This window comes from Sceloporus occidentalis, unplaced genomic scaffold (genome assembly GCF_023333645.1).
Source record: "Sceloporus occidentalis isolate IW3139 unplaced genomic scaffold, rSceOcc1.0.p SCAF_6, whole genome shotgun sequence".
Lineage (NCBI taxonomy): Eukaryota > Metazoa > Chordata > Lepidosauria > Squamata > Phrynosomatidae > Sceloporus > Sceloporus occidentalis.
Window position 1 is genome coordinate 127898260 of NW_028316986.1, and position 25355 is coordinate 127923614.

The 25355-nt window shown below is 40.5% G+C and overlaps 1 protein-coding gene across 1 annotated transcript in view; it reads right to left on the reverse strand.

Moving 5' to 3' along the window:
* The window catches only part of COL19A1 (collagen type XIX alpha 1 chain), a 294427-nt gene that overhangs the window by 17390 nt on the left and 251682 nt on the right, over positions 1-25355 (reverse strand). Inside the window, exons 34-43 of the mRNA XM_089530985.1 lie at positions 24283-24327; positions 23645-23695; positions 23514-23558; positions 20922-20948; positions 14056-14109; positions 8526-8570; positions 4625-4669; positions 4471-4533; positions 2711-2746; positions 2526-2570 (exon numbers count right to left, since the gene is read on the reverse strand). Of these exons, the coding sequence (XP_089387111.1) occupies positions 2526-2570; positions 2711-2746; positions 4471-4533; positions 4625-4669; positions 8526-8570; positions 14056-14109; positions 20922-20948; positions 23514-23558; positions 23645-23695; positions 24283-24327 (456 nt within the window). The remainder of the gene's footprint in view (positions 1-2525; positions 2571-2710; positions 2747-4470; positions 4534-4624; positions 4670-8525; positions 8571-14055; positions 14110-20921; positions 20949-23513; positions 23559-23644; positions 23696-24282; positions 24328-25355) is intronic.

The following is a 25355-nucleotide window of genomic DNA, read 5'->3' on the forward strand; positions in this document are numbered from 1 at the left end:
AATGGTTGCATGTGGTTAAAAAGAGCAGAGAGAAAGCAAAGGATTACAGGCAAAGGCTGAAGCCCCTCATGTCAATGAATCTGACCTCTAAATCTCTTTGATTTCCACTGGCTTAACATTTGCTAGGAACCATAATTAAGACTGCAGTTCAAAGACCCCTATGACTTATGACGAAGCTCTGGACTAATTGAATCTACAACGGAATCCTGACTAAAGTTTAAATATCCATTATTAAATAGGCAAAGAACAAAGCAAAACCTCTGCAATATGACCCTTCAAGTTCCTCTATTAACTGCTCCAAATTACTAACACATTATTTACATTCATAAAAGCTTCAAGGACACACTAGACTAGAATCATTTATACATATTTGTTTTAAAGGCTACTTGTACTTTTCAGGACAAGCAGCTTCGCTACTATGGTGCATTAGCATTAGAATCATACAATTTTGATGCTATAGCATTGGAATGGATGCCAAATGTTAATCAATGCAGCAAATCCACATGGAAAGCATTCTTGACAGGTACCCATCCAAACTTTGTTTAAAATATTTCAATGAATGAGAATCTACCAACTTCTGACAGAGTCTGTTTCACTACTGAAAACATTTATCTTCAGGAAATAAAGTTTGGTTGGAATCTGCTTTCTGATAATTTGGTTTGCATAATTCCCTTTGAAGCATAAAAAAAAAGCTTGTATCATACTTTGGTTGATGCAGCATCATATTGTTAGATTCACCTTGGAGTCTAATAAGACCTTGGAGTCTAATAAAAGTCCTAGATCCTTTTCATATACTGTTGATAAACCAAGTGTCACCCACCCTGCAATTATACTTCTGATGTTTCTTCTTCTAAATCTAGGCCTTTCATGGTCTAAATGTAGACCTTTATCCCTGCTGACATTCATTCATTTTGGTCCAGTTCTCAAATCTTTTAAGGCCATATTGAAGCCTGGTTTTGTCTTCTGATGTATCAACTATCGCTACCAGTTTGGGGTCACCTGAACATTTTATTATTATCCTCCTGGCTCCTTCATCCAAGGACTTTATGAAGATGTTGAACCATACATATGGTCCTTCAACTAACTACAAATCCATGTAATAGTAGCATTGTTTAGTTAACATTTTAACAGCTTGTTCCCAAGACTTTTATGAAGAACCTTGTCTAAAGTCTTACTGAAACCAAGGCCTCATTCCCACAGATCATGATCTGAAATGATCCAGTTTAAACCACCATGGTTCTCATTTAATTCAAATTGCTGAAGCAGTCAGCAGTTAAATACAGTCCATGGGCCCCAGAAATTGATTTAAAGTAACATTAATGTTCCCATACCATCTCTTTACCAATAGTGACCTGCAGTTTCCTCCCTATTTTCAACAAGGGGAATACTTTTTTTAATTTTGGGAGACGACAGAGGCAACGTAGGATTTGAGCAGAGGGGAAGGCTGCATGCTAGATGGATGGACTTCATTAAGGAGGTCACAGGTACAAATTAACAGACCTAAGCAGAACAGTGGAAAATATGGAGTCTGAGATGTCTCATCCACAGGGTAGCCATGAGCTGGGATCAACTTGAGGGCAGTTAACAACAACAACAACGAAAACTTCTCTCTGACACTCATCAATATTTCTCCATCCTTTCCTCAGTGGACCTACTACTTCTTTGCTCTTCCTGTTGTCTTGCTCCAAACGTAGCTTGGACTTCTTACTATTTTTAACCTCTCTTGTTCATTCTGAACTTTAGCAATTCTGACTTTCTCCCTCAAATTGCTGACTAGTTTTTGGGGTACTTAGAGATTTACCTCTTCATCCATTGCCTATATGTGACCCCTTTAAATCTCATCTAAAAGTTTCTTAGGCATCTGAAATTGTTTCTTTAGATACCTCCTTTTTTTTCTTACTGGAAATATTGTATTTGTGCCTTCAGTAACTCATGTTTATAAATCTCCTATTGGACATGAAGCCTCTTTTCTTTGAGTATTTTTGACCATGGAGTTGTATGCATTTTATATTAAGAATATGAAACCGGGTATAGGGATCCTTGACCTACACCCAGTGTCATACTACACACTATGATTGCTAGAGAGACAACATTTCAATCCCTTTCCTACCAAAGTTTTCCATATTATCCAAAAATCAGCACAGAGAGATTTTCCACCAGCCAAAAACAGTTTTTGAGGATGCAGGAGAAAGGCGGGGGGGGGGGGGGCACTCCCTCTTGATTAGAAGGATAGATGTAGAACCTCCACAGTGGAGAATGACCTTTGTTTCTTTTAAGACAGCATTTTAAAGTTTCTTAAATTCTTGAGGAAGGAAGGGACACAAGAACAGCTCATTTAGCGATGAAACAGAATTTTTACAGAAAATACATGCCAGGACTCCTTGTGGAACAAGGCCTTCATGTTGGGTAGGCAGTAGCAGCCACTGAAATAACTGCACTGCACCATGATACCAAAGTTTTCTACTGGACTACTATTATGGTAATTGTATAAAATAAGGAAACATTTAGGTAAAAGTAGAGCTTACTCTTTCTCCTTTAGGGCCTCTGTCACCATGTTTACCCATTAAACCCTGGGGAGAAAGGAAAGAGTTTTGTAAGAACACAAACAGCTTTCCAATTTTAGTTTAAATATCTATCTCCCACTGTGTTCAAAAGCAGAAGAATTATAATTTGCATATGACCCAAAATGTACAAGCTGCTGCATTCTTACCTGGGGACCAGGCAATCCATCTTTCCCATTTATGCCCTAGAAAAATAACAGTGACTCTATTATTACAAAAAGCTTCAAGTCACATTACAAGCAAGAGATATCTTAAGAGAGAAGACACTGATTGAGTTATATCTTTCTAAGCAGAACTGACAAATAAAAGATACCAGGCTTTGGGGGAAATGTATACACAATCCAAATTGATAAAATGATTAACAACAGTAGCTGCAGTTTATTAATTTATTTCCCCCATGTATTACCCAACTTTGCTCCAAAAAGTCCAAGGCAGCCTTTAAAGTGTGGAACAATTTTGTAAGGATCTGTGTTTTGCTGGGGCCAGTAAGCTTCATACAGTGCGGTAGGTTTCACCACATGCCTGGGGGTAAGGTTAAGTTAGGATTTTCTACATACACAAGCCCAACATAGAGCTCTGAAGTGTTTCCATCTATTCACATAGATCAGTGTCTTACAACAGTAAGTTTTCTATTGTTACCATTCATTAGTTTCTGATATTATAATTTAATTAATTAATCAGTGATATTTTAACATTCAGTTTATACTAGTATAGTGTATAAATAGCTAGTCTTTAGTTTGTATTTATTTTATACTATCCAGTGTGATGTAGTGATCTGAGTGCTGGACTGTGACTCTGGAGACCAGAGTTCAAATCCCCACTCACCCATGAAAACCCATTTTGGCACTCTCTGTCAGCCTCAGAGGAGGGCAAAGATTAAAAAAAAACCTCTCTGAACAAAGCTTGCCAAGAAAACACTGCAATATGTTAGCCTTAGGGTTATCATAAGTCATCAACTACTTGAAGGCACATAAGAAAAACAACAGCATAGTGTGTACCATCTTCCACTAGAGGTGGGCAAGAAACATGTTCTATCCGAATTTGTTATACACCTCTGCCAGATTCACAACTTCTGAACTAGGTTAAGGTTCTGAATTTTGTACTCTCCCACATTTTGCCATACGTTGCTGCACATTTTTAAAAGGAAAGAAAACCCACTAAAATATGTCCATTAGGAACGTGTGCACACAATAACCTATGTACTGTGGATGAGTCTGCACAGTAATGTGCACAATAGTGAAAATAACACATTATTACAGGATAGACCACTTTAAAATTGTGGAGATTGTCAAAACGAATGCACAGAAATGACTGCTTATTTTCTTAAATACATAAAATGAGTAGTTGAAAAAGACAGAAGTGTAAAAGAGATCAATCCATCCCTACTTTTCACAGATAGTGAGGTTTGAATGAACCATGAAGTGTGTGTGCTTTCAACTTGTCTGTCCATTTGTGGTGAACCCATGTATTTCATAGGGTTTTCTTAGGCAAGGAATACTCAGAGATGCTTTTGTGACTTGGTGCCCCTGAATTATAGCCTAAAGCACCTGATATTCATTGATAGACTTTCATCCAAGTACTATATCAGAGCTGATCCTGCTTATTTTCCAAGTGCAGATAGAATCTGGTGCCTTTAAGGTATGAAGAAGCTTCCTATAAATTATGTTACCTCAGCATTCAGTTCCTGTATAAAATGTCCTCTGTGTCCCATTGTAAATATAATTCAAAGTGTTGGGGCATAGTACATTTAAGTCCTAGTTAGCCTGGGACATGGGCAACTAAAAGAACAAAATTCCCACATCAACATGCCTGTACACTGAGATGATCTGCAGCACCGATCATAATATCCATTAACAGAGAGAATAAGATGTATTTGTATGTACAAAATGTTACTGGTTAAATAACTTACTGGTATACCAGGTGGTCCTTCCGGCCCAGGAAAGCCAATATCTCCAATAGGGCCCCTTTCACCCTAAAGGGAATGTAATAATAAAATATTTCTGGTTGTTGACAGACCAGAATGTAAGTACTGCAACTGAGTGGTGAAATGAAGTGGCACTTACTGGTTCCCCGGGCATCCCTGCTGGCCCTGGTGCCCCATGTTTACCCTGTAGAAATCAAGAAAAGAAATACATCACTTCCAACATGCAGTTGCCACTTGCCTCCAATTAAAATTGATTTAATGAGGTAAAAATAGATTAAGTAGCCTGAACAATGAAGGATTCCTCATTTAAAAGATCTATAGGGACATTTGAAATGAAATGATTAAAATATTCTATAGTTATCTACAGAATTATCAATATTGATCTGATATACTAGGAATATACTAGGATAGATTTGGAAATGATGTAACAGGTCCTGGCATTTCCAGGCAGGGCTGGGAATGACACTCTTCTGGTTTCTTCTGAAACCCTGGAGATATGCCTCAGATCAGAACTGAGGTTGACAACTGAATTAGATGGACAAATGTTCTGCCTCAGATGAGGGTTCAACATAGTGATGACTTGAATGTGGAAACTGCTGAGTAGACAGTCCATATCTCAATGAACTGGGAAGTGAGTTTTTTCAAAGCTGAAAAGAAGGAAGCAGGTAGTCAGTAAGGTAATGTTATCTGCATCAGTGTTCAAGTAACCAAGGGACAAGATAGGAATGTTGTCAAGCAAAAACTATAATATGTGTAAAGACCAATTTTTCATTAAAATTTTTTGACATGGGAGATGTGAATCATTAAAATCTTTCTCATTCAGACAGAATGCTTATTACTTGAGATAAGAACTTGAATGCATGCTCTGAAAAATGCATACAGTATGAACAACTGTGATTCATCTAAGTAGATGCTTTACTATCGATTGTTAATGCTTGAGACTGTAGATTGATCTTGTTTGTAAACAAACTTATATGCAAACTATCAAACTACACAGATTACAAAATCATCATCATTTTTCAGTGCATGTATTTATTTTAGGGAAGTTAGCCAAATTAAATTGTTTAATATATTTTGTTCTTTGCTAGACATTAAAATAAATGGATTTTTAAAAGTAGGCTGTTAATACCATTCTGCAAGTTTAAAAAACAAAACAAAACACTACCTACCAAACAACCCACATTAAATTTCACCTTTTAAAAATGTATTAGATCTAGCTTTCAAAAATAAATTAGTCCATAATGGATTTTTGTCCTGAGTGCTTCAAATTCTAATATTTTTCAGAAGCAGATGCCTGCATCTTTCCCCATTCACTGCATTAAATAAAAAAGTTACACTCAGAACATATATGAACACAGGACTGGTTATGTTTCCTGGTTGGATTTAATTGGGGTAAGGGATGAAGAGATGGTGGTGAATGAGGCAGACTCCTTTTTCAGAAAAGATGCAGATTGAAGAAACAGAAGATAATATAATGTTCCACCCTAATTACTTTGTGTTATAGGCTAAAATTCTTGTATACTTCACCAGAGTGGAACACTCCACTGGCCTTTCTCTACTGCATTTCCCAGTGTGCCTCCAGCCAGCATAAGTACATTCTCAAGCTACCTTTCTCATAGTGCATTGTTTCCAAGGATCTGTAAGAGTTGGGTACTCAAGTGCCAGGCTCTGGATGAAGATACATGATGTGGCTGCCTTCTGCCAGTGACATGCAAATGCAGTGGGCGGCTTGGGCCTATCTGTTGCCATTTGACTGTGCCATCACTGCTGCTCTACTATTAGGACAGGAAAGTTTTTGATACCTTCCTGCACCAGCAGTAAAACTGTCAAAAATGCTCATAAGTACTAGTCAGACTGGTTAATTATTTGCAGGAAGTGGCCAGGGAAGGATGCTGTTCTTTTACATGAGAAGCAGGAGGCTGGGAGTTCAGATAACTGAAGAAAATCTGAGCAGCTTGAATAGAATAGGGAGGAGGTTGCATAAGAGAGTGCAGGAAAGGTTGGGTGGTGTTTTGAGGAATAGGTATTGAGGGGGACAGAGAAATAGGCATCATGCTTTGACTCAGAATATCCAGCTGAATATCCAACGGCATCTCTTCGGTCAATGAGAGAGAATGAGTGCAGCAGTTAGAAAACCTGATTAAGGTGCAAAGACACCAGTGGCTTAGAGAAGCAAACTAAAGGCTTTGCTACAAGAACTCCATTCTAGGATAAGAAAGTTATTCAGGCCTTATCTGCACTGGCCAGGATACTCTGAGGAAAGCCCAGAGTATCCTGGCCCCAGAGCTGTTCCAACTTCCTCACATTACCTGGCCCTCTGTTGCCATGCTGGGGTGGCTGCTTTCACATACATCCCAGTGAGCCACCTGGCACATCTGCTGTCACTGTGGGTCCCTCACTTCTGAGGTCAGAACTGAGTGCACAGAGATGATCTCATGGCTGGGCATCTTGTTCTGACCTCAGACTGAGTGAGGCAATGTCAGACGTGCAGAGTGGCTCAACGGGACACACGTGCAGACAGTCACCCATAAGAGGTAAAGTTCTTAAAAATTTGTGTGATGCTGAATGTACCATATATCATCTGGACTGTTCACACCAGAACTGGGGTTTGGGCTATGTGTCATCTGAATAGGATGCCACCAAAATCAGAGGGGGACGGAACTTGATTTTTGGCTCATGCAGACAAGGTCTCGGGGTGCCAACTTAATCTAGCTTCCTTCTAGGGAAGTGCAGAGAGAGGATGTGTGTGAAGAGAAGAAGGAGAAAAATATCCCTAAGAATACCAGTTTACATCATAGAGGGGCCAGAAAAGGCAGAGAAGAAGGACTGACACTTTTGGTCACTTTAATTATCTAACCCTATTACTGCTGCCCTCCATGAGTCACTCTTAATTTTTGAGTGCTAAGCATTGTTGCATTTCTAGTAGTGAAGACACTGTTTCCCACAGACGAGGCATCTGTCTCTATACATCCATATGTAGTACTTTTCTAGATATAAGTGTAACTTTATTGTTTATAGCCATTGGCCATCACATCTGTATTTATACAGAATATATTAAAAGGTAGAAAATACAAAGTTGTCTTCATGTGTCATTTATATTATCAAACAACAGACATACCCTAAAGGACTAAAATCACTATGAGTAAAAATCATTACAAAACGTTCCCTTCTCATCCAAAACTCACATTAAACCCCTCATCCCCTGCCAATAAATAAAAAAGCTATAAAAGGCAAGATATTTTTGTATCCAGCCTACTAATTTTAATGCCTGGTTCTTAATTTTTTAGAAGCCATAGAAAATTTTGCAACCTGAATAGTAATGAAAATATCACTGCCTCTTAGCAGTGTATGTATCTTTTCCAATGGAGATTTTCCATTAAGAAGAGAAGATACAGGTAAGAAATTTCTGCCTTGGGGACTTACACATTGAGCAGTTTAGTAAACTTTGGAGGATATCCTTAGCCTCACTGGATTCAAAGATACAAAATCTTCAGGGAGAATGGGTATTATTTTAAATCTCCAAAAATTAGTAGACATACACTATTTCCAGCCACAGAGCTGGAAATCTTTTTCTTAAAGGGGCTATGGTGGGGAATGTAAAATATTATTCAAATGCAGTTTTATACCATGTAGAACAAGCCATTGGATTAACCAAGTACAAATCCCATCATTTCAAATAAAAATGGATTGTTTCTTTAAACAAATGTTTTACTCTGGTGGAGGAGGAAGTTGGAGGAGCCCGTTTTAATGCAAGGTACATTTGGCAGAATTTATGAAGCAGGCTTGTGATGAGGTTTGCAGTTATTCTAAAAAGATTTTTGCAAGCAGATTCATTCATACTGACTAACGTCAGTGAATATAACGCAAGAACAACAAGGGCAAAGGTTTCTGTGGAAAGCAAATCCTGTTTCAACCCTCAGGAGAGATGCAGGTATACGTTTAATTAGGATAGTCTACTAATATTCCATGTATTGTGATTAATTTCATTTCTCTCAGCACAAGAAATTTTATCCAAACAGCATCTTTAGTAATCTACTTACAGGTATCCCTGGTACTCCTGGAGGACCTGCTGGTCCCTGGTCTCCCTAAGAAAGAGATATTGTATTGTTAAGATTTAATAATCTGTCACAAGGTCAAAGTCTTGAAAAAGAAATTGAGAAAATATGGGAAACAAAGGCTCAGTGAGTATTTGACCAAATAAATTCCACTTACACCCTGTGTTCCCTCTGTGTTTTTCTTATATACAAGCAGAAGACATAATATATAAAAGTATGTATATTTTTAATTGTACTGTTTTTCAGTATTGTAAGCCACTCTGAGTCCCAGTTTTGGCAAAATGGTGGGATAAAATAATTAATAATAATAATAATAATAATAATAATGCCTTAAGCCCACTGAAACCTATGGGCTCACGCACACCCAGCTCTGTAGCCAGAAAATATTGATTTCCCCCTTCCTTCTTTTCTGTATTCTTCATAAGCTTCCTCTTATAATGAACCCTACCTCCAATGCACATACAAAACAAATTTGATTTTTATCAATGGATTTTCTTTCTGGAAGACATTCTAGGGAGAAGCCCTCAGGATGAGGTTAACATTCCCATTATCACTCAAAAACTGGGGCTGGCTCTAGATATCTCCCTGCTGAAGAACATAGTGGCATCCCCCTGTTCCATTTGGGGACAGAAATCTTTATTTATTTATTTATTTATTTATTTATTTATTGGTGAACTACTGGCGTTCCTTCCATAGGAGGAACAGGAATTCTATCAGCTCGCCAGATTGCTATATGGCTAGAGCTGGGGTTTCTGTAATTGGGGTAATTTTTCTGGATTAGTCTGTATTTTTAGGAATGACATCTTTTGCTGTCTTCCTTTGCTGTTACAGGGTTTTTTTTGTTATTATTAGAGTTGGGGGTGGGAATGGGATATGGGTGGCCAGCTATGGTGGCGGATGCATATGTGATGGGAGCCCCAATTGAGATTGTGCGAGGCATGGGGAGGTATGGCGGTAGGAATGTGGATAGGTGTATAAATGGAAGGAGAGATCGATGTGTGATACCTATCTCTCCTTCCTTCCACTTTCCTAACCAAAGAGGCCTGAGGATCAGCCCAGTCGTACCACAAACCCTGTTTCTGCTCCTATGCAACGCCAGGTCTATAAAAAATAAGACCCACATTGTGTATGACCTTTTGCAGGATAAAAACTGCAACCTGGCGTGCATTACTGAGACCTGGCTGGGGCCTGAGAGCGAGGCAGTGTGGGCCCAGGCCCTTCCAGCTGGGTACTCAGTTAAGGACCAGATCAGGTTAGGTGGGCGGGGGGGTGGTATTGCCTTGGTCCATAAAAACACCCTCTCCTTAACCAGGATCCCAGTCCGGAAAACAGATCACATCGAATGTATTTACCTGTCCCTGAAGGCTAGAGACAGTCTAGGGATTCTGTTGGTCTACCGGCCACCCCGTGTGCTAACAGACTCCCTGGCCGAGCTGACACAGCTGGTCTCGGAGCTGGTGTTGGAGTCCCCTAGGCTTCTTGTCCTGGGGGACCTCAACATCCCTTTCGAGGCCAGTGATATTCCAACAGGTGCAGCTCGGGAGTTCATGACTACCATGACAGCCATGGGCCTGTCTCAATTAGTTTCAGGGCCAACACATTGTGCTGGTAATACTCTTGATGTGATCTTTAGTACGGATATGGAGGTTCCATGGGTTGAGATCTCTAGTGTCTCTCCCTTGTCATGGACGGATCATTTCCTGGTTGAGGCTAGAATCAAGGCTTCTACCATTAACCCCCCTGGGGGTGGCAGACCTATTAGGATGGTCCACCCTCGAAGGCTGATGGAACCCATAAGGTTCCAAGAAGCCCTAGAGGGATATACGACTGGCTCTGACGGCGATTCTGTTGATGCCCTAACCGACATCTGGGATACTAATCTCTCTAGGGCTATACACAGTATCGCTCCCAAGCGTCCTTTCCGGCCTGCTTCCAATAAACAACCCTGGTATACGGAAGATCTCAGGGAAAGGAAGCGGGTCGCGCAACGACTAGAGCACAAATGGCGAAGACATCAGCGCTTGTCTGACAGGACACTCCTTCGCTCTCATTTAAGAGCCTATGGAGTGGCAATACGTGCAGCAAAGAATTCTTTCTATGCTGCACGTATTGCGTCTGCAGAGTCGCGTCCGGCAGAGCTGTTCAGGGTTGTGAGGGAGCTAACTCGGCTTCCTCCCACCCTGAGCCCTATTTTGGAGTCATCTAAAGCCTGCTGCGACGTTTTTAACAACTTCTTTGCGGATAAAATCTCTCAGATAAGGGCTGATCTCGACGCCAGTACTTATGCAGATCATACAGGAGAGGTGTCCGAAGCGTCCGTGGTCCCTGTTATACTGGATCACTTTGAGTTTGTTAGTACCGATGAAGTGGACAAGATCCTCCGAAGTGTTAGGAGGACGACTTGCTCTCTTGATCCCTGTCCCTCATGGCTGGCAGCTCAGGGGGGAGATGCGGTGCAACTTATGTTACACCGCATAATCAACACATCTCTAAGTGAGGGTCAGTTTCCAGCTAAATTAAAATCAGCAGTGGTTAAACCCCTGCTAAAGAAGCCCTCCTTAGACCCCCTGCTTCATAATAACTATAGACCCATCTCGCTGCTGCCTTTTTTGGGGAAGGTGATCGAGAGAGCAGTCGCCTTCCAGCTTCAGTCGATCTTGGATGACACCGATTTTCTGGACCCATTTCAAACCGGCTTCCGGGCTGGCTATGGAGTTGAGACTGCCATGGTCGCCTTAGTTGATGACCTCCGTCTGGGCATGGACAGGGGGAGCGTGTCCCTGTTAGTGCTTCTGGACATCTCAGCGGCCTTCGATACCATCGACCATGGTATCCTTCTGGAACGCCTGGGGGAGTTGGGAATTGGGGGCACTGCTTTGCAGTGGTTCCGTTCCTACCTCTCGGGCAGATCCCAGATGGTGGAGCTGGGGGACTTTCGCTCCGATAGGAGGGCCCTGACATCTGGTGTCCCTCAGGGAGCGATTTTGTCCCCTATGCTATTCAACATTTACATGAAGCCGCTGGGAGAGATCATCCGGAGACATGGGGTGCGGTGTTATCAGTACGCTGATGACACCCAGATAATTTTCTCTATGTCTCCGACTGATGCAGTAACTAAGGATGGCATCTCTCCTCTAGATGCCTGCTTGGCGTCGGTAATGGGCTGGATGAGGGAGAACAAACTCAGTGTGAATCCAGGGAAAACGGAAGTACTGGTGATAGGTTCCCCGGTTTCGGGTGGTGAGATCTGTCACCCCGTCCTGAATGGGGTCACGCTCCCCCTGAAGGACTCGGTGCGCAGCTTGGGAGTACTCCTTGATTCGTCGCTCCAGCTAACTTCTCAGGTGGATGCGACGGTCAGGAGTGCTTGTTATCAGCTACGGCTGATACGCCAGCTGCGTCCCTACCTGGACCGAAAGGACCTTGAATCTGTTGTACATGCTTTGGTAACCTCTCGATTAGACTTCTGCAATGCGCTCTACATGGGGCAACCCTTGTACCAAACCCGGAAGCTGCAATTGGTGTAGAACATGGCAGCCAGACTGGTCGCTGGTAGCTCCAGGTCGGACCATATAACACCTATTTTAAAAGATCTTCATTGGCTGCCTATTTGCTTCCGAGCTCAATACAAGGTGTTGGTTTTGACCTATAAAGCCCTAAATAGCTTGGGCCCAGGGTACTTGGAGGACCGCCTCTCCCCACATAATCCGCCTCGCACGCTCAGAACTTCTGGGACCAAATTGTTGGAGGTCCCTAGGTCCAACTTGATGCAGACCTCACAGAGGGCTTTTACTACTGCTGCCCCTTCTCTCTGGAATAAGCTCCCTGCAGAGCTTCGCTCCGCCGCCTCATTAGCTGTCTTTAAGACACAGCTGAAAACATATCTATTCCGGCTGGCCTTCCGACCTTAGACTGTCTGTTTATTTTCCTGCTCTGCTTTTCCCTTTCAACCCCGGACCATTGTAAACTCCTTCTCTCTTCTCCTTGCCCCTGACATGTATATTTTATTGTCTTCCTGTTCCCGTTTTTGTACTAATGTTTTTAACTGTTATATTGTATTTTTTATTTTGTATTGGAATGTTTTAATAATTTTGTAAGCCACCCTGATCATACCTATGGAAGGGCGGGGTAGAAATAAAAATTTATATTATTATTATTATTATATTATATATCAAAACTAGTGATTGGGGCACTTTCTTCCACCACATCTGAACTTAGAAAATTAGCTTAAAGAAATGCAGGGCAGGACATGTGATGTGTACAAAACCAATAGAAAGGAATGGCTATGAAGGTAAGAAAGAATAGCTTCTGCCACCTTATCCCAAACCTCTACCATCTAAAGCTATCATCTAGCAGAGGGGTTCAGTCCTGACGTCCCTCATTGTACCGCTAATTTCCTACAGGTTGAGTCTCTCTTATCCAAAATGCTTGGGACCAGAAGTATTTTGGATGTTGGAATATTTTAATATACATAAGGAGATATCTGGGAGATGAGACCCAGGTCTTAACACAAAATTCATTTATGTTTTATATACATCTTATACAGATAGTCTGAAGATATTTTCACACAATATTTTAAATAATGTTGTGCACAAAAGTCTGTGTACATTCAACCACCAGAAAGCAAATGAATCACTATCTCAGCCACCCATAAAATATTTTGAATTTTGGGATTTTGAATAAGGGTGATTCAACTTATACAACATAAGATACAGAATTTTGAGATCCCCAGATTCTCATTTTAGCACTAGCAGAGGGGTTGATCAGAGTAGCCTGTATCCTCAGATTTTTCTCATTCAACAAAAGGCATGCTTTGACAACTGTCATGTGGAGTGGCACAGAGAAAGCTGCTACTCTCCCAAATGTTTTCACCTTTCTTTTCCTGTGTGGTAAAGTCCTTTAAGTAAAAGACTTCAATACATCACTGATTATATAGTGTGAACCTTAAAGGAACTATCCCAGGTATTGAAACCTTTCCACGAAAAAAAGATTGGCATCTTGGATAGCTCTTTTAAAGTCCAAATTAAAACCTGAAACAAATCCACTACCTTAGTGATTTCGAAGCTGCCAGCTGGTATAGACTCTATAGACAGAATCATAGGCTGTAAACCAGTAGTCTGGCACATAAGAGGACACCAGTGGGATGCTGCTATATCAATGTTTTTGTCAGAGAAATAGCAGCCAGCATTTCTAGAACATCACAGTTGCTGTGTGGGTGAAGAGATGTGCCCTTCCTTCTTCCCCAAATGCCCCAGGCATAAACAATCAGAACTAGCATATTATGCCAATTACAAAACACTTCTGTGTATTCAGGTATAAATTTGCCTAAAAAATTGTATTGTGCAGATGGAAGATTAATTAGTATTGTTTCCATTAGCATGGCATTTCATTAAGGAAACACATTTTGCCAATACTAGCACATAATTTAGATTTGCAAAAGAGTGACTGAAGTCAATAAGTAATGTATTCCAATCTGTTAGGAGAAGACGGGGCAGTTTTATTATTAGAATCCTACCTTTTCTCCTTGAAGTCCTTCTAGTCCTGGTAGCCCCATTGGGCCTGGTTCTCCCTTGTAAAGTAAAAGACAATTGCATAAGAGCTTTATATTTTCAGTAAATAAAGTTAAGCATTCAATTTTAGGACACTTAATACACTGTTAAGCATGCTGTTTACTTGGAATGACTTTTTTTTTTTTTTTTTGCCTTTTGATTGTTCTAATGACTTGAGAATTTGATTCCAGATTCAGAATGTGCTTATTTTGTGAATAATTTTTTTAAAATTTTGATTAAAGCTCCTGGTCAGGGATGAATAAATCCTTTGACTAATATATCAAGGTCAGCTCTCACCTGATTTCAATCCAGCAACTGAAACCTACTTTTCACAGCTAGGTTGGCAGAAGCTGGGACTAGTAATGGGAACCCACTCTGTCCTGTGATACCTGGCCCTTGAATTGCTGACCTGCCGATCTTGCAATTGTCAGAGTCAGCATCTTAACCACTGAGCTACCATGTCACTTTAGTGGGAAGGTAAAAGCATTTTGTGCAGTCACGCTGGCCACTTGTTCACAGAGTTGTCTTTGACAATGCTGGCTCTTTGACTCAGTAATGGAGATGAGCACCCCCCCCCCACCCCACGGTTGGTCATAACTTGACCATCATGTCAAAGGAAAACCTTTATCTTTACCTTTCACTTTTCACAGAGGTTGTAAATTTGTGTATTGGCTCTGCTACCACAGACTACAGGGTATTGGTCTTTGTGGCCTATGTCTAGCTGTTCTGCCATATACAAATACAGTTGGCCCTCCATATCAATGGATTTCATATCCATTGATTCAAGCATCCACAGTGTGTGCGCGTGTGTGTCAAAAAAAGCAAACCTTGATTTTGCCATTTTATATAAGGGATACCACCTCACTATGCCATTCCATTCAATGGGACTTGAGCATCCATGGATTTTGGTATCCACAGCGTGTCCTGGAACCACACCTCAGTGGATATGAAGGGCCCATTGTAACTTCCTCCACATATAAAACCAGATGTCAAAAAGAAGATTCTAACCTTTGTTGATTGCTCAAATACTAATTTGCTATGTGTATGTTTGTTTTTAAAACGTTGGTATAGTACACTACTAAGTAATGAGCTCTCTTGTCCTGATCTAGGAGAAACAATCTCAATTAATCCTCTATTGTCTTACTTTTCAGTTGCTTTTAAAAGGCCCCAATTTCTCTATCCTCTTCCCACACTTCCATCCTTTGTCCTCAGCTTACTTCAGCTGCTGTAGACTGAGTTCAAAGTACAAAGGTATTGGCATTCAATTAGCTAGGAGTGGGGGGGACAGTATGCGGTTGGAATCTTGTACTTCCCAGCAGACACAGGCAAAAGCAAACCGCTGCAGCCTTTCCTAGCTTTTGTGTTTTTCCTCATGAATAACTTTTGCCATCTTGACTGCACTGATGTTGCTTGGCCACATATATCCCAGTTTACATCTGTGAGGATTCAACCCAAAAATCCGCTTAGTGGGAGCTAAGTCTTTGACAGGATATTCTGAAAGAGAGAACTTAGTGCAACAGAAATACTGTAATTACATTTTTAAGTCAAAACTTTTCATTACAAAGGCTTAGGTTCCTTGCTTTCACAGGCAGGCCAAAAAGTCAACAGGAGCTATATGTGTATTTTGGGGGTGGGGAGGAATTGGGCAACATAGTCTCAGTTTGTCAGTTTGTTTGCCTTTCCTTCTGGTCCAGTCTGCATAACTACCATGGGAAGGGCAAGCAGAAGAGAAGTAGAGCAACTGCTCTATTTCAGCATTCTTGTCTTGCATTGTAACCTCTGAGACATCAAGGAAGGAGGCAGCAACACAAAAGAAGAGAAGAATCCAAGCCAGGAGGCTCTGGACACCCCAGTGCCTGTTGTGGATTAGTTCTCAGGGTGCCTTAAACCAGACTCTGTCATGCTATGGAAGAATATAGGGTTGTTGTTTGTTTTTGAAAAATCCTGCTAGTCTGTCAGTGAAACATCCATCTTTCTTACTTCTTTCTTCAGTGAAGTAAGTAGTGTTGAATTCTCTTCAAGAATTTGATAACAATTTGAGTGTATGTTCAATGTTAGTTTCTAGGTCCACACAGGGCTGTTTCTAGGGAAGTACAGGGGGTGCAGGATGCACCCAGTGACGCCTTGGAGGGAAGTGTCTCCTGGTGCACTTATGGAATGGACTGTCTTCTGAAGTGTACCGCTGTACCTCTCCATGGGTAGACTGGGACTCCCAGTGACAAAAAGTCCTGGGGAAGACCTTGTTTACCTGCTCACAGGTGGCAAGGAAGACAGCTGGGATGCTGTAAACACACCATGGCAAAAACCTTAAAGTACCCCTTCACTGAGTAGTGCTTGGACCCATACAGGAGTTGCAAACAAGGCAGTTAGATTGGAATGACTCAGGACTCAAACAAAACAAAACAAACAGCTTCATTTATATACCACTCCATACTGAACTAACAGTGTCTAAGTGGTTTACAACTGTAAGCTAATTGCCCCCAACAATCTGGGTACTCATTTTGGCAACCTTGGAAGGCTGCAAGCTTGAGTCAAGCTTGAGCCCTTTTGCTTGTATTGAACTCGCAGCCTTATGGTTTTGAGTGAGTGGCTGCAGTACAGGCGTGATTGGAGAAACCCATGTTTTTCTCCTCGGTCAGTGAGACCTTGAGGAGAATTTTTTAAAAAAATATTATTTCCACAAATGCCCCTTTCAAAAGGTGATTTCTTCTCTCCCCTTCAGCAGCCAGCGAAATATTTTTCACAGATTTCTCTGAATGACAATAAAAGACAAGGCGAATAATTACGCTAATTACTTTGCATTTCAAACTCAATTACCATCTCAAAAGGAAGTTTGGCAGACGTTTAAAGCACATTTCTATGCTTAAAAACCCCTGAAGGCATACACACAAAAGGGAAAAGCCCAGTCTCAACAAATAAACTGTGATTGAAGCCCCAACAAGAAATGGTAGAGTTGAGGGGACCATCAAGGACCATCCAGTCCAACCCCCTTCTGCTATGAAGTAATACATAGGAATACATGGCATACTAGAGGACATGTATTATTATTATTATTATTATTATTATTATTATTATTATTATTTACCTTTATTTATAAAGCCCTGCAAATTTACACAGTGCAGTACATACAATCTTTTTAATCGGACGGTTCCCTGCCCTCAGGCTTACAATCTAACAAGACACAACACAAAAGGAGAAGGGAGTAGTGGTGAGGAAGGGACCTCTCTAGTAGCATGTCCTAGAGGACATGTAGTCTGACCCCTGTTCAACATCAGGATGTCACTGGAAGATGGGACAAACTGAGGGTTTTCTTGGCATAAAGAGGAGTTTTGCCATGGGATGCCCCTCAAGCTGAGACAGTGTGACCCACCAGGGACGTAGCCAGGATTTTGGGAAGGGGGGTTCAAGACTAAGTGCCACCATTTTGAGAGGCTAAGAGCCCCCCCAAGACACAAAAAGAGGGTCGAGCGTTTACCCTCGACACCTCGATGGCACCACTTTAACTTCCGTTATGGCTTCGTGCTATGGAATCTTGGGATCTGTAGTTTTGAGGACCTGTTGAGTCATCTGTCAGGTGCCACAACAAACTACAAATCCCAGCATTTCACAACATGGAGCCAAGGGCAGTTAAAGTGGCCAAACTGGATTATTTTTTCAGTGAAGATGCAAACTGAGTCCTTCCTCTGAAGGTGTTTAGATCAGATAAATTCAGCTCGATAAAGCAAAGTGCAGCTGCATGAGCAACGAGCGGCAGCCACTCTGTTCATGCTCAGAGACACTCTGCTCATGCTTTGAGACACTGTATTCCAGCTTCTGAGCTGAGCTAAGAACCCAGGCCGCATCAACACAACATTTCATTCCCACTTCCAAGAGGGATTTTTAATTTTAAGACACACACACACACACACTTTTTAATTCCAAGACTTATCTATCTATCTACCATAATTTTTAATTCCGAGCCATTATACGTTCCTTTCTTTTTATAATAAACAAACCCCTTTAAGAGAATCCTATTTTGGGAGAAAGGCAGGGTATAAAATCAATCAATAAAAATTATAGTGCAATAGTCCATCGGTGCATGGCTTGCATTATAAGACTTTATACCTTTATACATTAAAAAACAATTAAAATCACAGTAGGCTCAGAGTGCTATAGAATCATGGAATCATAGAGTTGGAAGAGACCCCAAGGGCCATCCAGTCCAACCCCATTCTGCCATGCAGGAACACCCAGTCAAAGCATCCTCAACAAATTATGTAATGGAGGTGTCCATCTACATTGTAGAAAGATATACTATAGATTAATGCTATGCAAAATCACCACCTTGAGTCCATATATTGGGAGAAAGGCGGGATATAAGAAAATAACAACAACAACAACAACAACAACATCTGGGTATTGTAGTTTTGTGAGACATTTAGCCTTCTTTGTCAGAGAGCTCTGGTGGCACAACATACTACAAATCCCAGGATTTTCCATAGCTTTAAAGTATTGTTGAACTGGATTACTTCTGCAATGTGCAGCCTTATTAGACTGCAGTTCCAAGCAGTCTGTGGTGCTGCTGGATGATGGGGCCTGCAGTCTAGCAAGCATTGCCTGGAGCAGGGCCATAGGACTCCACAGCCCCGATTCATCATCTTAGATTGATTCCATATATTAATTAATCATAAAATCATAGAGTCAGAAGAGACCCCAAGAAGGGCCATCCAGTCCAACCCCATTCTGCCATGCAGGAACTTTCCATCAAAGCACCCCCATTGACATGCTGAAAAAGGGCCAGCTAACTGTATTTTATTCTATTTGTCTTTTAAAAAAGAGAAAAAATAAGGCTGGAAGGAAGCCTCTTGCCTTTCTGCATCACAGACCCTCATCTTTTTTGTTGTTGCAAAAATCCAGAAATGACTATTTTTGAAAACATGAGTCCATTCTCAGGAGAAATGTCCATAGTAGAGTCTGAGTCTCCTTTCTCTGGACTTCTGAAACCTAAATTATTCCAAAACCCAAAACTGACCCTGAGAGCATCTGGTCTGACCCCAACTCAAGGAAACTTGGGAATCCTGAAGGTTTAGATCAATTACTGAATTATTGAATTATACAAGGAATAGTGGTCTCAGGGTTTTGCTGAAGCTCAGTGTACAGAAGCACAACATTATTTTTAAAATATTGTGCATTAAATTACCTTCAGTCTATGTCTATGAGATGCATATGAGACATACATGGATCCCATCTCCCATTATATTCCATTAGACATACTGTATAAAAATATACCAAACTCTGAAAAACTCCAAAATCCAAAATACATCTAGTCCTCAGCATTTTGGGTAAGGGGTATTATTATTATTATTATTATTATTATTATTACTATTACATGATCTTAGCATCACCATGGAAAAGGTGCAGAGAGAGTTGGTCATGTCCTGCCTCTGAGGCTGAGAGAATGTGACCCTCACAAAAGAGAATGTGGGAAAATGAGGATCTGCTGAACTTTTCCCCTGCCATTCGCTTCTCCTTTTGTCTCTTGTCCCTTTAGACTGCAAGCCTGAGGGCAGGGAAATATCTAGTAATTTGTAAGCTGCTCTGATAGCCTTTTGGCTGAAGAGCTGGGCATAACTTATTATTATTATTTGACATCACCCTTTGACATCCCCACTTCCTTCTTCTCTTTTGTGAGAATTTGAATGGCAGAGCATGATGTAAAGTGGAGAAGGCTCCCTCTTTTTGTTCTGTGAGTGAGAAAAGATGGGGGGGAAATCACACTAACAAAGGAAATAGCCCCTGGTAAAAGCCAGGATGAATGGTAGCTTTTCTTATGCAAAATACCCAAACCCTGGAGGTCGAATTTGTCAGCTCAAAGTCTCTCTCTTCCCTTCATTTTGATATTATTAAAAATAATATTCTTACTCATTGATTGAGAAGTGCTCAGAAATTTCTTCTCTCTAAAATGTTATCGAAATTGTCGAATTAGGCATATTTCTCCTAATTTTCGAATTTTGGAGAATATTCTTTACATCCCTACATTTAACCACTCCGCCTTCAGGTGCCCCATTTCACCAGCTATCTGTGGAAAGTAGACTGGAGACTTTCTCTTCCACAGTGGCCCAATCTACCCCTGTGGGACCACTGGCCTGGCTGGGAAATGCCAGGCAGCCTGGAGGTGATAGTATGAGTTATACCACGTTGAGATGACACCATCCCTAGTGACACCACTGGGTACACATCTAACTTGTAACATGCTATCACTGTTATATGCGTTAAAGGCCAAGACATTCCTCATTGACAAGATTGTCAAGTCATGTTCGACCATAATGATAACGCTGGTCACATGAACACACTAAGCTGAAGAGACAGCGTTGCCAGAGACTACTCTGTATTCATATGGTCAGCATGATTGCACAGAAGGGTGTTTACCTTCCCATCAGAGTGGTACCTATTTATCTACTTCCATTTGCATGCTTTCAAACTGCTAGGCTGGCAAAAGCTGGGACTAGTGTTGCAGCTGGTTAAATAGTGTTCAACTGAAACAGCAAAAAAATAAAAATAAAAATCTGTGATGTAAAAAAATGATTGTGTGCCCACCAACATCCAATTTTGTTCAGTCAAGATTTTGAGACATGTTAATTAAACATAGTTAGCATAGTAGTCCATCTTATTAAATAAACAAACACACACTTTACTATATCAGTAAATGAAATAAAGTTTCAGTATTTATATGCTGCCTTTTCTTCTTACTCAGAAAATGATTCTGAAACATGGTAAACTGAAATAATAATTGAGAAAGGATCATCTTCCCATGCTATTGGATGTCTAGGAGACATTTTAACTAGTTACATACCGCTGCTCCAGTGTCACCTTTTGGGCCCTGAAAGAAAAGGTGAAAAAAATTCATTCATGCATGCATTCATCTTATTAATTTGAATAGATACATTTTGGACAAAAGGATTGGTTTCTGGATTTATAGTCATCTGCTAAAGACTGGTGAAACAGAGCATTATAAACTGCTATCTTAGATGCATGAAGTTTAGTTTCATTTTTAGCACTGAAGAAAGTAGAAGATGATTTTTTTTCTCATTTTACAATTTTTTAGTTCTATTTGCTAATCACTTTGATAGATATGTTTATATTATATATGTGTGTTTGTATAATTTTATATATATAATCAATAAAATAAAATATTTTCAGTTATTTATATTTTTATCCTACTTCTTTTTCATGCAGAAATTTAAGGTAATGAACACTTAAGAGTTCACAGGAGACCTAAATCTCATTAGAAATTGTCTGGATCAAATATGCATATGAAACAAAACCAGAAAGATACCAAAGATACCAAAAAAAAAAAAAAAAAGGAAAAGAAAAGAAAAGAAAAAGAGAAAGAGAAAGAGAAAGAGAAAAGAAAGAAAGAAAGAAAAAAGAAAAGAAAAAAGAAAAGAAAAGAAAAGAAAAAGAAGTTTTCTTCCAATTTAGAGAAGGAACATAAGCACAAAAACTATTCCAGATTAGGTAAAACCCAGCTCTGTCATGGATTCATCCTCTCTGTCAGAGAGTTATGATGCCACAACAATTTCCAGAATTTCACAGCATTTAGCCATGGCAGTTAAAGTGTGTCCATTTGGATTACTGTATATATTCATGTATCAGTCTAGAATTTTTAGCCAAAAAGTGACCCAAAAAACTTGAGTTGACTTATCTACAGATCAAAGTAAGTACTGTACTTTAACTATTATCAAAAACAGAACCATCCCCTAGTAAAAGGCAAGAATATAATTTGTCCTGAAAGCACTGATCCTTCCCTCTACTTTCTCATCCATCCAGCCTTTGGTGTGACCACAAACAGTTTTAACTGCTGTTATTTTGTAAGTTCTTTGACACTGTTTTTCATTGGCCCGTTACAGACGGGCTCTTGAGGCGCCCCCATCACGTGCTAGGGGTTGGCCAGGGACTTAGCGTCTACACCGGCCTCACCCCAGCACGTGACGGGGGCGTAATAATGGCGGCGCCCTATACACAGAGGTGCCGCCATTATTACGTGTCGGATGCATAGCGTCCGCACGTCACGAGGCGCTTATGACGTTGCGAGTGTGCCATTGGCGCCTCGCAGCATCATAACCGCGGCGCGGGAAGAAGCGCCATTTTGGGGCTTCTTTTTTGCTCCGCGCGGGAGCCGCGCGGTTTGGCTGCTACGGCTCCCTCGCGGAGCAACCAGCAGCGCCGGCAGACCGCCGCTTTTAGGCGGTCTGTAACACGCCTTTGTTTCATCCTTTACATCCTTTGTTACTTACCCTAAGTTTTACCCTTGACTTACCATTTTCATGTAGGGTTAGAAAGGAGGGGTGAGAAAGGATGTAAACCAGCCTGTGGTGAAAGGCAACAGCTTAATCTGTCCTGGAAGCACTGATTCCCCTCTGTTCTCTCATCCATCCAGTCTTTAGTGTGAGCACAAAAACTTATGTCCGCCTGAATTTTATAAATTGTTTGGCATCATTTCCCTTTGCTTCATTTTTTACATCCTTTGTTACATGCCCCTAAGTTTTACCCTCAACTTATTCATGCGTCATATCAAAATCCATAATTTTGGCCCCAAAATCTGCCTTCAATTTATACATGAGGTCGATTTATAGTTGAGTATATATGGTATCTCTGCAGTGCAGATGCAGCCATTTCAGTTTATTCCATTATTCCAAGACACAACTGAATTTATAAGGAAAAATAATCTCTGTTGTAAAAAGAAAGTAAGATTGACCTACTTCATGAAATCTTTAGATGAATCACAAGGAAGCCGTTCACATTTGCCAACTCTAAGTGACATGATTTGATGTGCATGTATGAGAGCTTCAACACATGTAGGGCACTTTATATTTTGGCATGTGCCTTCCAATGAAGTGAATGTGAATCATGGGTAGGTGAGATTTGTTTTTGTTTTTTACACACATTGGTATCGTGGACCCACAATGGATCAGTAGGTTGGGCATAAGTCCTCTACAGCATGAGTATAGGTATACAGAAGCTACCTCATACTGACTTGGACAATTAGTCCATTTAGTTCAGCACTGTTAACACAGACAACTGGTCTGCAAAGTTTCAAGAATGAGTTTTTCCAACCCTACTTGAAAATGGTTGGGATTGAAACTGCAAACTTTGGCTTGAAAGCATATTATACATTTTATTACTGAGCTGTGGTCCTCTATTTTAACACAGGCATGTCAAGTACTTCTGCTTTATAAATATATAGAGTAAATAGCTCTAAATTTAGACACTGATGGTGGGATCCTGAGAAAGCTGGCCATGTTTTAGTGCCACTGAAATCTCTAGGCCAAGCTAAGCATTACTTTAATCTCCTGTTGATTTGTAGACAATAATATGTCTGGATCTGTATCTTTTAGGTTGAAGAACCACTGTAACTAAAGAAGTATAATGATGCAACACTTACAGGAGCGCCAGGTGGGCCAGCATAACTTGCAGCATTTGCACCTCCCTGTAATGAGAAAAACACTGCATCTGAATTCAGACAGAGGGATTGTAAACTACAGAACTTTGGTTAATTGGCTATTAAATAAATACCTGCAGTTTATAGAGGCTGCTCATCCCATTCCTTTCATTGTATGGCACACCCTGAAAAAAGCAAAGGGAGAGGAAGAAGAGATAACAGCAAAACAATGATAGTCAGGAAGCCAAACATTCTGATCTGAGGGATGAATCTGAGGAAGTAGACTTAAGTCTACGAAAGCTCGTGCTGCCAACTTCTTTCTTTCAGTTAGTCTCAAAGGTACTACAAGATCTCTCTACATATGTATTCTGATTTCTTATAAGGCATCTCTAGATCTAATCGTCTACAAAGTATAAGCACACACGGACACATAATGTCCACCTAGTACCTTAGCATGAAAGTAGAACCTTTCCTTTGTGTGGATCCATTGGCCGACAAGATGCTTTGGTCTGTAACACCTATCAAACAACTGCTGTGGCCAATGAGAATGGGATTGTGGGACTGTAGTCAAAATATTTGCTGTACCAAAGTTAACCAAATCCTGCTATGCACAGAAGGTCAGGCCTTAATAAATAGGTTGTGCTTAAAAAAATCTAAGCATACTTCCTTAGTTTAAAATCTATTCCACTGAAATCAATGGGACATGCTTTCAAATATGCTTAAGCCTCCTGCTCCCCCACGCCCGATTAATAATATGATGCATTTTACTTACAGGTGGTCCAGGAGGTCCAGGCTTCCCAGGAGTTCCCTGGTTCCCCTGCACCGCATTAAGAGCAACAAAATATCAATACCTCTTTCATGTGGTACTATGCGATCACATTAACTACATATACAGAATACTTGTAAACTGAATGTGTGAATGTGACAACACTATTCTATCCTAATGGTAATTTTATTCTAGCAGTTGGAAAGCAGACAAAAGAGAGAGCTGCATACTTCTGCGTACCTGTTTATAGCACACAAAAACAGAAGATAAACATTGCTACAATGATTAAAAAATTCACATAGGATCATCCACAACAGAAAAGCTACTTCCATTTGGTGAAGAACTTCTGATCCAGTAGAAGCCACAGCTCACAGGAGAGGAAGAGGTGGCTTTTTGTTCAATTCCTCCTTCACCCTACAGTTTCCTGGGGCACATCTCATAGAATCATAGAGTTGGAAGAGATCATGTTGATCCAAAGGTTTCTCCAACCCCATGAAGCAGTGGCATCACTAGAGTTGGTGTCACCTGGTGCAGTAACTCATGGTGTCACCCCCAACACTGACCTCCTCCCATACAGAATACCTAATAATGTTTTCTGTACTAATATATTCATAAATTGTAATTCCCATATATAACTGAATTTAAGGACATCAGTTGTGACATAAACAACTAGCAAAATTAAAATTATACCTTTAAATCACAATATCATATGCCCAGAAAAAATGTGTACATAGTTTCATGGGGTTAAAGTAAAAATCTGGTAAGCCTGAGGGCAGGGAACCGTCTATTATCCCCTCTGTTGTAGACCACATGGATTCCCTGTGATTGGGCGGTATATAAATAAATCCTATTATTATTATTATTATTATTATTATTATTATTATGATGATGATGATTCTGTGATGTTTTTAAAGAAAATTCTAGCAAATTAGCATTTTAATAGGTCACTGGTTAACATCATAGCCTGTTTCTCCCAAAAGGCAGATGTTTGAGAAGCAGTGGTGTCAACCCCCCTCAGGGTACCACCTTGTGTGGTTTGAACCCCCCTGTGCCCCACTGGTGATGTCATTGCCATGGAG